The following is a 17370-nucleotide window of genomic DNA, read 5'->3' on the forward strand; positions in this document are numbered from 1 at the left end:
CCTTTAATGGCCTGATCTGACTTGTTAGGATTGTTTTGAATTCTAATCTTGACCTCCAACAGAGTTGCAGTTGCATCCCGCTTTCGTGTTGCTTGCAGATGTAGCAAGCATATGCTGCATTCCTTTATCTGTTCTGTTAATAACGGCATTGAAAAAAACAGTTCCGAACAGACTGTTGCAGAGCCCATGTGATAGAGCCTTCTGCTTTGACCATGAAACATTAAAACTTATTATGCTGTGGGTGCAGTTACTGAAATAACTAATGTTTAAAATAGTGGCTTGTAGTCCAAGCCTTTTATGTCTTGATGTTGTATGCCTGGGACCCATAGGAACACAAATCCAAATGTCTTCGTTTGTCAGTACCTTTCCTGCCTTTTATGAGAGTTACAAACATTGGGATCTTTAAATTTTCACCATCTAGAAACATTCCTGATTAAAAGCCTGGGAGAGGTTCACGTTAGTTGAACGAAATGCTGTTACTGTTGGTGGGGAAGGTCTGCTTCCAATCGGTCCAGTATTGGACACACTGGATTTGTAGGGTTCTTTAAATGCCCCAGCTGAACTGCTGGCCGGCACCAGAGGCATGTTCCCAGGCTACTGGGCATGCCTTTTGGGCTGGCCTCCCACGCTGGTGGGCTCTGCTCAGCAGAGGACATTTTTATTGAAGGAGCTGTTCCTAATCCCAATGTAAGCTAGAAGAACAGGGCTAAATTAAAGCTGAAGTAGCAAAGCGTTGGACCTGTATGTGGGGTGTGGGCTCCTTGGTGTAGTCTGTTTTTGCTGTCCTGATGGTTGAGGATTTTGACCTTTGCTGTGGTGCCTTCCCCATCCTGTGATCTGTCTGGTCTTGTAATGTGTTGAAAGCCAGGTGTTTGCTCCACACAAAACAATTGGGTATCGCACTGCCTGTTTTTATTATATGTATATTATTTGTAGAGCTTATTAGAAGGCGTAGACCACACTTACACAGAGATACTAAACAGTAAAAATATTTAATTTTGCCTGTCATGTCTGTGTGTTTTTGGTAACTGAAGAAAGCCAGATACATGCTGATCTCTGTTAAGAGAACCAGACTCCCTCTGCTGCTAAGATCTGATTCTGGAGCATCTCCCTTCAGGGGGCAAAAGAAAGCAGAGCTAGTGGATTTCCAGTGTTCGCCCCCCAGTGAAAGTGCTTCCCTGGGGAATCAGAAAAAGTCATCGTTTCAGGTCCTGTATGCCTTGGTACTTGACTTTCAGGAGCCTAATTATTGCTGGATGGTTGCTTAGCTTCCTTCAAAACTGAGGGTTTACACAATTACACATGAAAGAGAACTGTTTTGCTCATCTCCAGAAGCTTTAAATACTTTTTATGTTGTGCCTGAATTGAGTGAAGTATACTTTCATTTTTTTTTTTTTTTTCATGGGCTTCTGGACATTTTTCAATGGATTCAGTGCCCTCTTTTGTCTTTTGACCCTCTGTAGAGGATAAAAAAATGGGGGGTAAATGGCATGTAAAAAAAAAAAAAAAAAGGGATTTTTCATGTAGTTTGGGTTTTTCCTCTCCTGTGGAGAGAAGGGACAGGCTGAGGATGAAGAAAAAGGTGTATGGTTGCTTAGACAAAGGAGAAACTATAGGTCATGGCAAGATAAAAACTTCAAGGATGGCAGCTATCAAAAATGTTTGGATTGAACCCAAAGATTTGCTTATGCTGTGTTTGAACTACAAGAAGAGACCCTCATCAGGAGGAGTTTAATGATCTCTAGATCGCTAAACTCTAGATGCTTGTTCAAATAACTGAATAGTAGATTGATTATCTCTGTGCAAAGTTTACTGAAAGAGATTTTTTTTTTCTTTTTGTTTGCCTGGAGTTTGAGACATAAGATAAATTAAAAGTTAAAAGACTGGTTGGTATATCTGTTAACAAGCAAGCAACTCTAATCATATCGAATGGTTTTGATGCCTCCTGATGGGAAGAAACCTGTGTAGAAGGGCTGTGTGGGGCAGTGGGCAGTTAGAAATGTTGGGTTTTATGTCAGGCATAAAGTAGAGGTTTAATCCCTTAACGAACACTGAATACCCGTTGCATGAGTCTTTGTGGGGATTTCTAAACATGGTGAAATAACTGTGGTGTTTTGGCAAAGCTCAGTGCGGAAGATGCATTTTACTGGAATGAGTTTTCCAAGTATTTTCAATAAAACAAAATTTTATTCTCCCTTTCTACTGTGAATTGAGGCATAATGTTGGCGGTATCCTGTTAAATAGCAGCAGAACTGAGCAATAGTGGCACAGCTGGTTTTACCTTTATAATAATATAGCAAGTTTCATTGCCTGGGAAGACATGATGACGAAGCAAAGTTCTGTTCATGCAGCAGTAGTATTCTTAGGCAATGCAACTATAAGAGGGAGAGTTTAACATCTGTGGAGTGGGGTTGCTTCTGAAAAAAAAAAAAAATAAAAAAAGAAATTAGGGGTGGGTGGGAAGGAGAGCTGTGGAATGCTGAGTGCTCAGAGGCTTGGTTGCTCCCCAGACCTGCTGGGTCATGGTTCTTGTTGGGTCTGGACAACTCCAGAAGTGGTGTGTATTATGGAGACCTCTGAAGAGAAGACAAAATTTCTGCAACAGTTTATTAACATTCTGAGTGTTTTTTCAACCTTTCATTTGCACTGGGGTCCCTTGTGAACAGTCTGTCATTGCAGTGTATCTGTCTGCACCTCCAGGAGAAATTTGTACAGAATCCACACACCAAGAAACCTAGTGTTCTTAGGAAAGCTTTTCTGAAAAACAAGAAGAAGAAGAAAAAAAAAAAAAAAAAAGTGGGGGGAAGCTCAAGGTTATACACCAAAAGCAGTAACACATGCTCAAAAAAAGTTAATATCTGGTGAATGTCAATTAAGTACTTCCCCAGCTAATAAATAGCTTAGGAGGTATAAAATTTAATACTCCTAAAATTGCAGAAGCCTTTGAAGAACACTTTTAAATTGGACTCATTGGAAGCAGGAGATTTAACACTGACCTGTTCAGAGGCAGGTACTAAAAAAGATATGATGGAACGAGGCTACATTTCTTGAATATAGAGGCATTTTGGCTTAAGCTTTTCTTTTGTTAGGTGGCTTTTGAAACAGTTTATTTTTCAGTTCTTGTGTAACCCATCAGCTGAATTGCACTAGTAAACAACGTCCTATTTATTTTGTGACTAATTCTAAGTGTTTCTCAAGGCTCAGCTGTCTTGAGAGTGGGTCACTGTCCGCAGGAACGGGGTGAAGAGGAACTGCATGTAGTTTTTCACATGGCCATGCCTACAGGTTCTGCTCACTTGCAGTCTTCAAGCATAAATCTGTTGCCCATTTAGGGAGCTGAAGCACCAGCATGATTCTCACTTTCCTTCTGTTCTTTCCCCGTCGTGGTCACCTATGGGAAACAAAAGAGGTATGTGCACATTTCTGAGGGTTGCGTTAGGCACTCTCTTGGACAAAAGTTGTTTGGTTTTTTTTCTATTTTATTTTGGATCTTTCTTTGAGACGTGAGCAGATAAGCAGCAGAAACTGCTCTGAGGTCACAGAGACGCGATGTCGTAGTTACGAGTTTATTTGGAAATTGGAACAACCCAAACTTTGCCCTAGTTGGCTTTCTTCCTGATGAGCAGTACCCCCTGTTTTTTCCAGTTGTGTGTTTTTTTCCTATTTCTGACGGCAGTGATTTTTTTGGCACTTAGGAGAAAAAAAAGTAAAATGAAGTAATGCATGGCATTTGTTTTGGCCCTAGTCATGACTCATAAATAGGGATAACATCTGTGCTGATAGTTTTTCATGATGTATAACCAGACTGAACAAAGTTTTTGTTGATTGCTGTTCTTTTACCATTGTTATATTTAGGGAGCTCAAGTGTAAAGAGTGAAAGTATATACTTCTGTATATTACTCATGTATAGATCAGAACTTATATACATCTTGTGAATTTTAATTTAACCACTGTATCTTTTTTAAACTAAAGCTGGCTTACTGCCTTTCCCTGAGCTTTACAAAACTTTTTCAAGATCCTTACCAAATCTTAGCCTGTTGAAGACTCGTACTGCTGCCAAGTCTACACCATTCTTTTAATTAAAAGACAAAAAAAGAGAAGTGAAACTTCCAGGGGAAGTAAATCCTTATAATCCTGAAATGATGTAAATCAGTGCAACTCCTGAAGTCATTGGAACTGTTCTGACTTACATCTACTGAAAATCTGGCACATAATATTCCTGCTGGTCTTTTCTTTTGCCCAATAGTTGCTCTACACAGAGTTGGCACTGCAGACAAAGAGCGCTCTTACTAGCTGATCGAGGGTGGCACGGCTTCCAGCACTGCTGATTCAGCACAGCAGAGGCCATTTTCCTGATTTCTTTGTGAGCTAGATTAAATTACTCTGCAGGCTGGACTGGAGCCACAGGCCATAGTTTTACAGCCTTATAACATGGTATCCTAGCCCATGGCATCTGAGAAGTCTGGCTGTGCGTAAAGCTCGTGTGCTTTCCTGCAGAGGATTTTTAGATTTGGCGATCTGTCCCTTTATAAAACTACTGTCAGCAGTACTGAAAATATTTTGGTTGTTTAGTTGAGATGTAGTAAAACGGGGTTCTGTTAATTGAAGGAAGGAAGGGTTATCATGGGGATGAGGTTAGTATGAAAACACCATGTGTGTTTGTCATGGCAACGTTTCTTTACGTTTGCCATACAGAATTACAGGATAATAAATAATGAATATAAGTTTGTAATGAAAATCACACAACGGTAGCACCAGTGAAGCATCCTGCCTGAGTTTGGGAGGTTGTGCCATTAGAGCTGTTCAAGTGACTTACCAAAATTTTGGGAAATCCATTTCCTTTTGTGCCTTGGTATATGGATGTTTCTTGTCTAGCCTGAGTGGGTCTGGAATTCAACCAAGGGGGTGAAGCAGTGGGATGCACTTTGTGGTGAGCTGTGTCTTGCTGACATCCTACGGAGCTGAGATGTGGGATGTCTGAGACTATTATAATTGGCACATGGGTAGTGGCAAAAGCATGTCTTCTGCTCACTGACAGCTACTGGCTTCGTGTATTTAAAAAGCATAGCCAGCTCCGCTGTGCTCTCCACTTGAGCTTCACCATTGCAGCTCATAGCAAAATTGCTCCGGCTTTCTTTGGTGGAGTGTGGGTGTTGCTCCCTTCACCCTCTCCCCTCCAGTGCGTGTGATCCATCCAAAAAGGACTCTGGTGAATGGAGAAAGGAACACTAAGCAGCACTGTTAATGAGCGGAGAAAAGGTCGTACAGATCAAAAAGTGAAAGCCATCCTGCTTCCAGCATAGAGATCAATCTAAGCCGATGTTGTCTAAGCCAGGCGTTTGAGGGAAGTTGAGACCAGTCTTGAAGAATTTTCACAATACGTTTAGAAGTGTCACTCTCTCCTCCCTCATGTGAGTGTCTAATCACATCATTTTCTCACTTGAAGGTGCTTGCATTACATCAGGAGGGTGGGCACCTCGTACACGTGGTATCTTTGAGTGGCCTGACTGCTTTTCAGCTTTATCTCTGTAGTTTAAAAATAAAAGCACCACCAAACAAACCCTCCTGGTTTTCATGCAAAGACGGATGTATTTCTACAGTTAGAAAGTATTATTGAATCAGAATGTTTTTTTCAAACAGTAATTCCCTGCATGTGACACAGAGGTGAAGTTCATGTTGCTGGTTTCAATGCCAAAAAAAAAGCAGACAGATTAGGAAAGTTGTTTCTGAGCGGTTTGTTCTGTTTTTCTGAGACCTAGTTCAGTCTCATGGTGTCAGGTAGTGTTGCCAAGCCAAGGGTTTATCTATTGATTTCTGAATGTATTGTGCTGTTAATCTAAAACTTCTTTCCCCAGTGGAATTTCTATTCAGAAGGCTCTAGCCAAGCTCAAGGAAGTTACTCGCTTTAGGAGTTTGAAAGAATAATAAAAGGACTGATGCAGTTGGATTTTCATGAGCTCAGTCTTCTAGTAAAATAGACAGGCTGCTTGTTCTGTGTGTATCCGTGGTGGTTTGGCTGGTTGTTTAAGAGGAAAGCAGAGTACAGAGATCACTTAAGCTTTACCGTCTGGGAATCTGTAATTATGAAACTTGTTCAGAAGAAAGTTATGAGAACAGTGTTGGTGGTATAACAAAATACAAAAATTAATGGGTTAGTGCAGCTTTGTCTTTCCATAAATTTGTGTGCTTTATTTCCTGGCCATCAGGCCTTTCCTGCTGATTTTCAGACTACGAAAACTTAGTGCTAGAAATGCATTAATTTCCCAATAACAGGAATGTGGTGAGGGAATTGTGACATATATGCCAGGGGGTTTTGCCCCTCAGCTGTTTCCAATGTTGTATACGTATTTAAGGAAACTAAACCTTTTAAAAGAGCTATGGCAGGAGAGTAGACTGCATTATGGACATTCTAATTTTTAAATTTTTTTTTACTTTTTTAAGAACTGAATACAGGAATAAGCAGTCTCTTATTACAATAAAAAAGTGAAAAGTGCTTTATGCCTTTGAGTGAGCTGCTATTTCTTTGTCTGTTCTCTAGTGCAGGAGTTAAAGAAGGAAATGTTGGTTCACAGTTGGTAGTGAAATCAAAAAAGAAAAATTTAGTATTTTTGCCTTTTTGGAACTACTGTCCTGTCTTGCTGAAGTCAGTTGCCTTTGACTTCACGGTGCCTGAGACTGGTGCAGTAATAGGCTTATACTATTTCATTAGGACGTTGTCAAATTAAATCAAGGAAAGTGGACTTGCGACTAGAAGGAGATTCCTTGTGAATGTTCCCTGTCTCTGGAGCACTGTTGTTTCTTACAGACGACGATTATTATTACTTCCTCAGGTCTGGAGGTATACTTGTTGCTCTTATTTATGCAAAAAAATGCAGTTCTCTGGAGGTATGTGATTAACCTGAGGCATTATTTTACTGCATACCCAGGTGGGAAGCTGGAAATTAAGAGTATGCGTGAAGAATTATCTGGATATGGGGCAAAATGTTGTTTTAACTATGCAGTTAGTCTGTCAGCAGCATTTAGTTTCCTCAGTTGTGGTGAGTAGCCTAGCAGAATTTATTGGTGAATAGTTCAGTTTGCTTAAACAGCCTGATTTTCTTGAGCAGCCAGAAATTACATCTTATTTTATGTCTCACATTTACGTTAAATGAAAGGCCAAATCCAGATTTGACTTGCTTTCCTTCCCAAACTCCTATTTAAGCGTGGGGTGAATAGGACGTGTAGGATTTGGCAGAGTGAACTATTCAGAGTAACTTAATTTACTGGAGCTGGGGTGAAGAGCTGCTAGCACTTAAGACTGTGCTAAAGATGTGAGTTTTTGAACCAGATAGGAAACAAGTGATTTCATCCCCCCCCCCCCCTCTTTTTTTTTTTAATCCCCCATGTAGAAAAAAGTGCTTTAGAATATCTGAAACATCCACCGGTATCATTTTGCTGCTGAGAATTGGGTAACTGTGTAAAATTATATTGACCTGAGGGGATTGAAATATAGAAGTGGCCATGCGCTTAACTGTGCAGGAATCAAACTGTTTTACTGATAACATTTTATTGATTCATCTTCTCTCGGTGTTACAAGTAGCCTGAAGCTTCGCAAAATGAGCTGGCAATGTTTTTGTGTTGTGGACATTGCAGTATTGCAGCTTTTCATAGGTATTGAAATTTTATATATGGGCTGGGAGCTCACATAATTATTGTGATTTGTAATGACTGAGACTGCAGATGGGGCTTCCCAGAGGTTTCATTTCAAGCTAGATAACTGGTAATTCCTCTTTTCTGTTTAAGAATCTGTTGTCCCTCCTTTTCTCTGCAGCTGTTGAGGTTTCTCTCTGTGAAAAGCTGAACCGTATCTCTGACTTAATGAAGATGCGTAAAATGATTGAAATTGCCTTAACAAGGCAGCGCTCTATATACATGAGCAATGAAAATGTGTCTTACTGCTTGCAAGGGATACTTTGTCCTTTTCATAAAGGCACCGTGGTTTCTAACGGTATTATAAAAATAATAACAATTAAAAAAATCCTTCTTAGGACAAAGCTTTAAGAAAATGAATGGCTTAAAAAAACCACAATGGCAGATTGTGAGTTTAACCTGAATGTGTTGACTAATTAAATTCTTTTGAAGGAGCTAATTTCATGTATTCTATTTAATGAAGGCTTACTTAAGATTTTAATGATGTGGGTCTTTTCTCTTCAGTAGAATGCCATATTGACTCATGACATATTTTTACACAGGCTTCATTCTGCCGTGAACAACAGTAGTTGAAAATGTGAGCGCTTGATAAAGTATCATTAAATTAGCTTATTGTAGTTGCAGATTTTTATTACGCTACTTCACCGAGATATGAATTGATTGCGTTGTACTTGCTGGTTTTTAAAGGTGCAGCATTGTTATTGATTATGCTACTTTATCTCAAGTGTTTCATCAGCCTGCTGGCAGGCTTGTTCCCTCTACAATTTTAGAAAGTACTAGCCTTTGTGCTTTTTTTTTCCTCTGTGGATTTCATGTGTGTGCATGTCTTTTTCAATTGTACATAAACTGAAAGAGATTGCGTTTCGTGTTCATACCATACCCTTGTGCACAGTGGCTTTCCTGTGGTCCTGGGGCTTTGGGTGCTGCCGTAGGAGGGCGAAGCGGTTGGTGTCCTGCTTGGAAGCCCTGGCGTTCTGAATGGTCTGTTGTCCTGGGCTGATTTCCAGGGAATTCATGAGATTTACTAATGCCGAGGGCAAAATCAATTCTACTCATTTTATAGCATATGTATTTGGAACATGGGTTTCATCTGTGCAGTTGGTGTAATTGTAATGCGCTGTATGTCACAAAGTCAGAAAAACAAGAGCCTACATCTTGGGTAGTCAAAACTTTCAGATATTTTTCCACATTAACTCGAATAGTGGATTTCTTCTATAAATCTTGGAACACCCAGGCCTATTTCAATACTAAGTGTATTGGAAACGGATTGCTGTCAAGGCTTGTCCATCTAATTAAATTCCCTTATTAGCACTGGAGCTGCAGTCTTCCAGAGAATACATTAGATGAATAATCTTTCCAACTTATCTAGGTTAAAACTAGATGGCTCTTCATCAAATGCTAAGCTTAGAGTCCAATAACAAAATACACGAGTGTTGCTCTAGTCACCCTTTTTTTGTGTGTGATCTGTGGTAATTCAGTATCTTCCTTAAATATAAATTGGTATTTCAGCTGCCTGTGAAATATTTTCAGACTTCAATTATCGCAAGTGCTTGATGCTGCGAGGGCTCTGCCACCTTACGCCTCGGGCTGAGGCATTCCAGCAGCGACGTCTTTTATACATTAATAAAGTTTGCCATGATTCATTTCAACATATGCTTAGCCAAATGTAGGAAACTTTTTGTCATAAAGTCCTGCTGATCCACAGGGGTTGGTTGTGGTCTGGCTTGGTGATTGTTGTTTCCTTACCGGAGAAGGGAATAACAGGAGTTTGATGGAGAACAGAAATCCTTGAGTTTGAGTGAGAGCCCTGATGTGTTTTCCGACAGGTGGGGGACGTGCGGCTGGAGGCAGCCACCCAGTGAAATGAAATATGCTTTGACCCTTGAGCCTTGCAAGTGGGGATTGAGTGATGGCCAACAGATGTGCTTTAGCCACGTATAATCCGTTGACCCTGTGGAATGTGTGCGACAGGTGAGAGTGGCCAGGGGTCCTGCTGCCCTTGGGCTCTGGGGGCCTTTCACGTGGCAGCTCAGGGACGATGCAGGCGTGAATACCTTGTTTCCTGGTGCAAACGGGTGAGAAAGCTGCTGTTGTGGCCGAAGAAAGGTCCACGCTAGCTCAGTGTTGGTAATGGAGAGTATCGTAATAATACTGAGCAATAGATGTTTAAAAATTGCCAGAAGTTTCAAGAAACAAGATATTTGTGCTAATTAGACTATTTGCCTGTCATCTTTATTCACTACTTTAAACAACAAAAAAACCCTCAAGTGGAATCAAAGCGTGGTAGAACATACTTCTTAAATCTCCTTGATCAAAGCATATAGAAGGAGGGGAATAATGCTTGTAACTATTTCTCAAATAGAGATTCGAGAGAGATTCTATATTGTAGTGTGAGGACTTTTGTATAACCTAGGTGGTGGCAAAGTGTCGATGAATGGCTTTCAGGTATTAGACATCCTGCTCACTTTCAGATGTACATGCGATGACTTAGTATTAGGGTTTTTTAGGATGTGACAGAAATGAGTATCTTCAAATAAAAATAAAAACTCCAACCCACAAACCAAATGCGTATTGTTCGTGTTCTTACATGTTGACTAGTGCTGGTTCAGTGTGTCCTTGTCTTCCTCTGTATCTACCTCTCTACCTTTCATTAGATTGCAAATAATCTTTTGAGATGGAGATCACGATTTCCCTGACCTGAGTTTATAAAGCATCTAGCACAGTGGGATCCTGGCCATGTGTGGATTCTCTTAGCTTATATCTTGGAGTGAATAATGAATAAAGCAAATAGGAGATGCCTTTAGGTAGCTGTTCAGTCTTCTGCTCAGACATTGTTTTAGAGCAGGGTGATAGGGAAGTCTGTCCAGAAATTTTTGATGTGTTGTTTTTTTGGTTTTGGTGGTATTTTTTGTTTGGGGGTTTGTTGTGGGTAGGTTTGTTGTTTTGTGGTTTTTTTTTTGGTATCGTTGTTGTTGTCTGTAAAGACTTGTTTTCTTTCAGCAAGGGCTGTGAGGCAGAAGAAAAGCAATTGCTAGATTTGAATAATTGAGAAAGAGGGCTCCTCGAGGTTGATTGTCTGTGAATGGGAGAAAGTAGTAAAAAAGAACTGGAAGCACACATGTATCTGGATGCAGGCAGGAGGCAGTGATCACACGCATGGATGGCCTTCATACCAAAGGTCTTTAGGCCTTTAGACAGAGAGCCCAGGTGACGCTGCAGAGGTCAGTGTGGCTGGTGCTGCAGCACTGAAAGTTTTAGTCTCATTGTGCATTGAGGGAGGACTAGAAAATGCCAAGGGAAATGGAAAAAAGTCTGCTGGAATCGTGACAGGATAACGGGGAAATACTACGGTACGGTGCAGGAGCTCGTGTGCTGTCAGCCACTGATGTACATCTTACTCCATTCTCAGCTTAATAATTTGCACTGAAAATCTTTAGTCAGAAACCAGCTGATTTCTTTGTTTCTTTTCATTCTGTTCCTTTTAGATAAGGGAATGAAAGGATTGCTTTATAGAAGTGTAATTCAAATGACAATGTTCTGGCTCATTACAGAAACCAGCACAGCCTACTGAAAAGATCAAAGCATCAGCGTGATACCCCATCTGGTCACCTACCCAGACATACTTCTCTCAAGCTTGGGAACCTCATCAGCCTGAAGGATTTCCTACTACATGAATTCCTCACCTGTGCTTCTGTAGCTAACTTACTTGGAATTCACAAGTCACAAATTGTGTGTTGTTTCTACCCATGTTACTTTGAAGAATTTTCTTTAAATTCATGTCCTTTAGTCCACTTTTCCTGCTGTGTCAGTAGTCGTGTTTTACTGTTTAGATGAATAGATCAAATCAGTTGGAAGAAGAGGGAGTGGGCCCAGTGTCTTATAAATGAATTCGGAAATACTTACTTATTTAATCTATCAAGAACAAGAGGAAGTTTCCAAGTTGAATGCTCTAAGTGGTATTGGACTGGTCAAAACTTGATTTTTAGATCTGTCTATTGAAACTTGTCTCCATTAAAAACTAGCCAAATGTCTGTCAAATTTGTCAATTTTCTCCTCTTTCCCTTTGTTGCTCAGCTAGGTGAATGCTTAGAGAAGGGTGTACACTTCTGCTCCAAGGCATGCCTAAAATCGGAAACCAAAAAGGGGAGGCAGGGGGGGAACACAGACCAGGAGAACTCAGTTAAGTGTCTGCTGGGTTTCAGGAACAGTTTAATTTATGTTAACGTCTTTTCAGCAGTTGACTTGCTGTGACCTGAAAGGAAGCTTTTCCAGACTGAGTGTTCGCTATTTCTGGGAACAGAAGTTATGTATTTTGTGCGTGTGTGTTTTACTGCCGTATATGGGTCTTGCAGAATTTGGAGGCCAAGGGCAGTGGCGAAAGGTTTTATTTAAGGATGAGAGTTATGAGATGGCACTTCCGCACAGTAAGTTTCTAAAAACAAACACATCAGTGTTTAAAGCTTTTTAATGACACCCTGTAAGGTCTGGTTCAGAAGATGTTTAAAACTGTGAAAAACAAGTGGAAAAAAAGATGTTTGCCTGCTTGCATGCAAGTATCGCTGAGTAGCTGATGGCTTCATTTTTACTTATTTATGGGCAAATTATAGAGGTGCATCTGTTCCTCCTCTGTATACAGTCAGGCATCTCAGGTTTTTAAGACACTTTATAACATTCTTTGAAGATTTAATGCCAGGTGGAAGATCAGTTAGAATTACAGATATCCTAAACTTTCAAAATAATACTTTTGCTCCTGACTTTAATGAGTCACAATCTAAACATCATAGTAACTGAGGAAGCAAAATGGGAAGAAAAAGCAAGCCAGCAATTCACAAGAAGAAAATCTTTCCACACGTTTACAGTAAAGCCAAAATATTTGTGCTGTGTTTATTTAACTTCAATGTTCAGGGATATGTCATCTTATAAAAATGACATTACAGGAGTAAACCAGTAAGTAGCATGTAAGTCAGATACCAGAACAGGAAACACTTAGCTGGACTCAAGCTTTTATTATTTTTACAAGTTGCTTATAGTGCTGTCAGTAAAGAGGGCAAATAACTGTAGATAAAGCTCTTTGCCTGCCATTAATTGTGAGAGTAAGTATGTGCCTCTAGATCACAACCAACCTGATTTGCATGTGCAATCAGGCAGCTAGGTATCCTGTAGCTAGCCTTCCTACATCTTAATTGTGTCTGCAGCATTATGTCTGCGGAATGGGAAGCTTTGTTTTAAAGATCACACCCCTAAAAGTGAAGAACACATAAGCTGTCTCACTGGGGGATTCTTGTTTGCTTTTCTTTTTTCCTCTAAATTCATTCACTTGATCAAGTAAATATATATATACACACCCTTTCAAAGTATGGCCTGAGGAATCTGACACTGGCCATCAGTTAGTGGATTTTGCTTAGTAATTGCTTCATCTATTCAATACTATTGAAAATACCCTTGAGCAGAATATAGCTGCAGGGGAACAACACTCTAAAGCAGCAACCTAATTAATGAATCTCATTGCCACTTAGACGAGCGTTATACAGTTGGCCTTGGTTGTCAGTATAGATCTGTTCTTATGACATTATGTATTTGTCCAGAAAACTGGTGCAATTACTAAAAAAAATGAATAAAGTGGGTTTGGGAGGCTGGTGCGTTAGGGTCTGTGAATGAAGCAGATTGACTTTCAGTACGTGGTTGCATTCTTTACGTTACAGGTGTCACCAACATCTTGTGGCTGCGTGGAACAACTATTGAATTCTCTTAGCTTTTGTCTCTGTAGTCGTGACCAAGATTATTCACTGCATTTAGATGAAGTGAAAACAAAGTAATGGTAGGCAGAGTCTGAAAGCAGGTAAATTGTTTTCATGTAATAGAAGGGAGAGCAAAACAGAAGTAGAAAAAACGTTGCTTTTTTCTTTTTCATTTAATATTTAAAAAAAAACCCACAAGCCTTTGTGTGCATGCAGTGAGCACCTATTTTTTGTAGTGTGGTTGGCAGGTGGAGTTTTTGTCTTCAGTTGACTAAGTTGGGCAATAATACCTGCTGGTGATGAGCCTTTTCTAAAGATCTTTTGAAGAAAGATATTTTAATGAAAGTCAAACCAGTAGTTAACTAATTCTTAATTCTGAGCTTTGAGAAAATAAATGCTATATTTGATATCTGCATTTCTGAAATTATTCTACCAACAAAAACTGTGCCTCTGGATGCAAGTCAGAGCTTGTGTTTTTATTTAAAGTCATAGACTAATTTGCTGAGCAGTCAGTAAATAAAAACTTTGAGGTTGGACCAGATGATCTTTCGATGTCCCTTCCAACCTTGGTTATTCTATGTGATAGTATGAAAAAGGCACAAACACTTCTAAGAACTTTCACTTCAATCAAAGGCTATAATAACCTGCTCTTCCTTGAGAAGTTCTTTGCTGAATGATACTGAGCCTTTCCCAGAGCCCAGTTCTGCAAGTCCCCACTATCATGTCATATAGCCTCTGTGCATGTGAGACCCCACGTTAAGGGCCCCTGTATTGCTTATAAGTCCTTCAGCTTTATGCAGCATTTTAAAATGTAATTTTCTGCTTCTCTGTGGAGACTTGCTGAAACCTGTGATTTCTACTTAGGCTTAAAAGAGCTCTTTGGATGAAATAATTTTCATTAGTAAATTCCTCTGATGGGGTTACAGACCTTTAATGTGAGATTGTCACTGGACCTTTTTCTCTGTTCTCTGAAGTGACCTTGGTATATATGATGAGTTTTGATCCTGGAGTGCCTTCACTCGTTTGCACGTTGGTGATTAACATGGCAGCTTCTCTGCTTCAGCCTGTTCCTGCTGCCTCAGCTCGTCCGAACTGCTTCTGCAAGCATTCCTTGTCTACACCTTGGTGTCAGGTCCTTACATTTTTTTTTTTTTGGTCTTCCTTCCCCATGTAAGACAACACATTAACACACCTAAATGTGGACTTGTGTGAAGAATGTTTTAACACTTGCAAGTGGCACTTCAATGGGTAATCCCAATAACTCCAGTGGTCAGTTGGTGAAGCATTCTTTGCCTTATGATTTGAGTGATAGAAGTAGTTGCATCTGTGGTTATATATCAGAAAAATAACTTATCTAGCTCTTTTCAATCACTTTTATCCGTTGGGCATGGCCACACCACCTTTTAGTGTTGGTCAGTCGTTTTCGAGGCAGTGAGCATCTGAGTTGGTCGTTAGCCAAGCAGAGAAATCAATTAGGACTAGTGGGGTTGTGTTAGAAGGAAAGGATTGAAATACATGAATTTTATTGATCAATTGTCCTGCACAATCAACATCCCTACAAGCAGGTCTTGAAGCTGTGTGTGAACTCGATGGAAGTTCTTTTCTGCTCTTGCATGTCTTTTGAATCAAGAATGAATCCTCAGGTCAAAGGAGGTGGCAACACTCTGAGGTTCAGAATTCCAAACTTTGATAAAGCAACTAGCTAATTAATAAAGCATAAATTGTCAGTATTATTATGTGCAGAAGTGCTGAAGTCCCATTATTTTATTTAGTATATTTGTCTTAAAGTGATTATGTTACTAATTATAAGGCTCACTAGTTTGTTTAACAGGAGTCCAAATAATTATAATTTGTTTGCAGTTTCCACCCTGCATATTTTCATGCAATAAGACAAATGTTATGTGGAATGATTGATCTCGTGCATGCCTGTTTGTATGTTTAGGAAAATTAAATGTTTCACTTTTGTTCTAAATCAAATATTTCCAATTTTGCTACTTTTATTTTGACAGCACATTGGTAAATTTTGAAGAAACATGAGGTTAAGGCTGCAGGAGGGATGATTGACTCTCAGGGTTGGAACTGAGTGTGTTCCCAGTAAAGTCCTTAGCAAAATTCCTTTTGGTGTCAGTTGATTTTGCATAATTTGTTTTGCAGGTAAAAAAAATAATAATGGATTGAAGTTCTTATTTACTGGTTATCTTGAAGCAAGAGAAACCCTCCGGCCTTGGAAGCAATTTGGGAGCCGCGTTCTGTTGCTCTTATGGGAGTAATTTGAAGCACAAAATTCTTAACAGGCTTTTCAAGGAATGCTCAATTGAGGGCACCTTGGAATCAGCAGCAGACATCTAAAAACCCTACATGAGCCAGGAACATCCAAAGAAGGTATTATTTAATGTTAGGGGGGAAAAAAATTGTCAAGCTTTCATAAAAGAGCTGAGAAAATTGAGGCTGAACTGCCTAAGTCACTCTCAGAACTAGAGCTGTACTTCAGAAAATGGCTTAAATGAGAAGTCAACACTGTGAAGTTAACTCCTTGTTTTATGGCAAAAAAAAAAAAAAAAAAAGGTAGGTAGAGTTGAGTCTCTGAATCTGCTTGTAGGTTCACTGAAGTTTAGGTAGCAAAATGCTTGCCTGGAAAAACTACTTAGCAAAAAATTCACAATCTCAAACTTAGATAATAGTTTCTGAAAATAGCTGGGCTGCCAGAATGTCAGTGTTTGGAATGAGAAGATTGCTAAGGGGAAATGGCAAGTAATAAGGGGCCTAAAGAGACATGAAAAGCTAGCAGCTTCATTTTAGTTTGAGGGAGAGAAAATTGCTTAGCACTACTTAGAGCATCTCTCATTCAGAGATCTCAAAGCTTGCTGAACCAAACATAATTCTTTGAAGAGAGGTATGGACTAATGATCACTGTAGTCATCATTGACATGCAGCCGCCTGCACTGGAGCAGACTGATGGCTTGGCAGCAGGCAGCGATGCTTCCTCCTGGTTCAGTACGGGAGGTAAAGAGGGAAAATGCAGTAGGGAAGAGGCTGGGGCAACAGAATGCACTGAAATGCCATCAGTTATGTCTGGGTATGACAATTAAAAAAAAAAAAATCAAGGCACGCAGGTGAAGCTGTTTCCCCTCTTCTGACATTGATGTTTGTTATTCTGCCAAATGTTTCCTTTATTAGGAAAAAACTAGAGCAGCCAAGATTCTTAATATTAAAGTACCTTAGTGGAACTGTTAGAATTGCGTTCTGTTCAAAACTTTAATGCCAGTCAGCTGTATTATCTCTTTATAATTTTCTTCTTCAGTGCATATGTAACTGCGTTAGTTGGTCATTTACCAACAGACTTGAAAGACCAATACCGTTTAGCTGAGGAAATAACTAGAATTTTTTATGAGGGAGAAAAATGGACTGAAGTGTTTATTGCTTTCTGATGGTGGTAGTAGTATTTATCCTTTTCCTCCCCTCCCCTACTTTTCCCATAAAGACAGGAACTCCACTTTTATTTATGTTAGTGTGAATAAGAAAAGTGCATCTTCAACAGAGATGTATAAATATGACTGCTTTTATTATGCAGGTAATAATTGCACTTGTAACTCTCTTAAGAGCTGTTATAATGCATGAACAAATCCTGAGAGAGCATTCGTCAGGGTTATTTCAAATACAGACCTTTGCTCCAGAGTTTATAGTCCAAGCTCTGCAGAAAGATCGTGTGTGTGTGTGTGCGCATGCAGGGCCCTTCCCAGCATCCGGCCTGGGCTGGAGGGAGAGGACCTGGAGACAGGGAGCAGCTGTTCCCACTGGCGCTCATCTGAATCCTTTCTCCCAGTCTTGGAAAGTCCTTGCAAGCAAGATGCTGCTTGATCACTGATGATGATGTATTGTCAGGCGCTTAAGCAGCATAGCTGTGTTGATGCTGAGCTCTCTGAACCAGAAGGAGAAGGAGCCT

General features: G+C 39.9%; 1 protein-coding gene across 2 annotated transcripts in view; it reads left to right on the forward strand.

The window, feature by feature from the left end:
- CDH4 (cadherin 4) overlaps nt 1–17370 on the forward strand; it is a 463114-nt gene that overhangs the window by 12363 nt on the left and 433381 nt on the right. Inside the window, exon 1 of one of the 2 annotated variants that reach the window (XM_055722278.1) lies at nt 3228–3409. The exons of the other annotated variant lie outside the window; for it this stretch is intronic. Within the exon in view, the coding sequence (XP_055578253.1) occupies nt 3394–3409 (16 nt within the window). The 5' untranslated portion in view covers nt 3228–3393. Of the gene's footprint in view, nt 1–3227; nt 3410–17370 lie in introns of those variants that run through there. 2 annotated transcript variants of the gene reach the window in all.

This window comes from Falco cherrug, chromosome 10 (assembly GCF_023634085.1).
Source record: "Falco cherrug isolate bFalChe1 chromosome 10, bFalChe1.pri, whole genome shotgun sequence".
Taxonomy (NCBI): Eukaryota; Metazoa; Chordata; class Aves; order Falconiformes; family Falconidae; genus Falco; species Falco cherrug.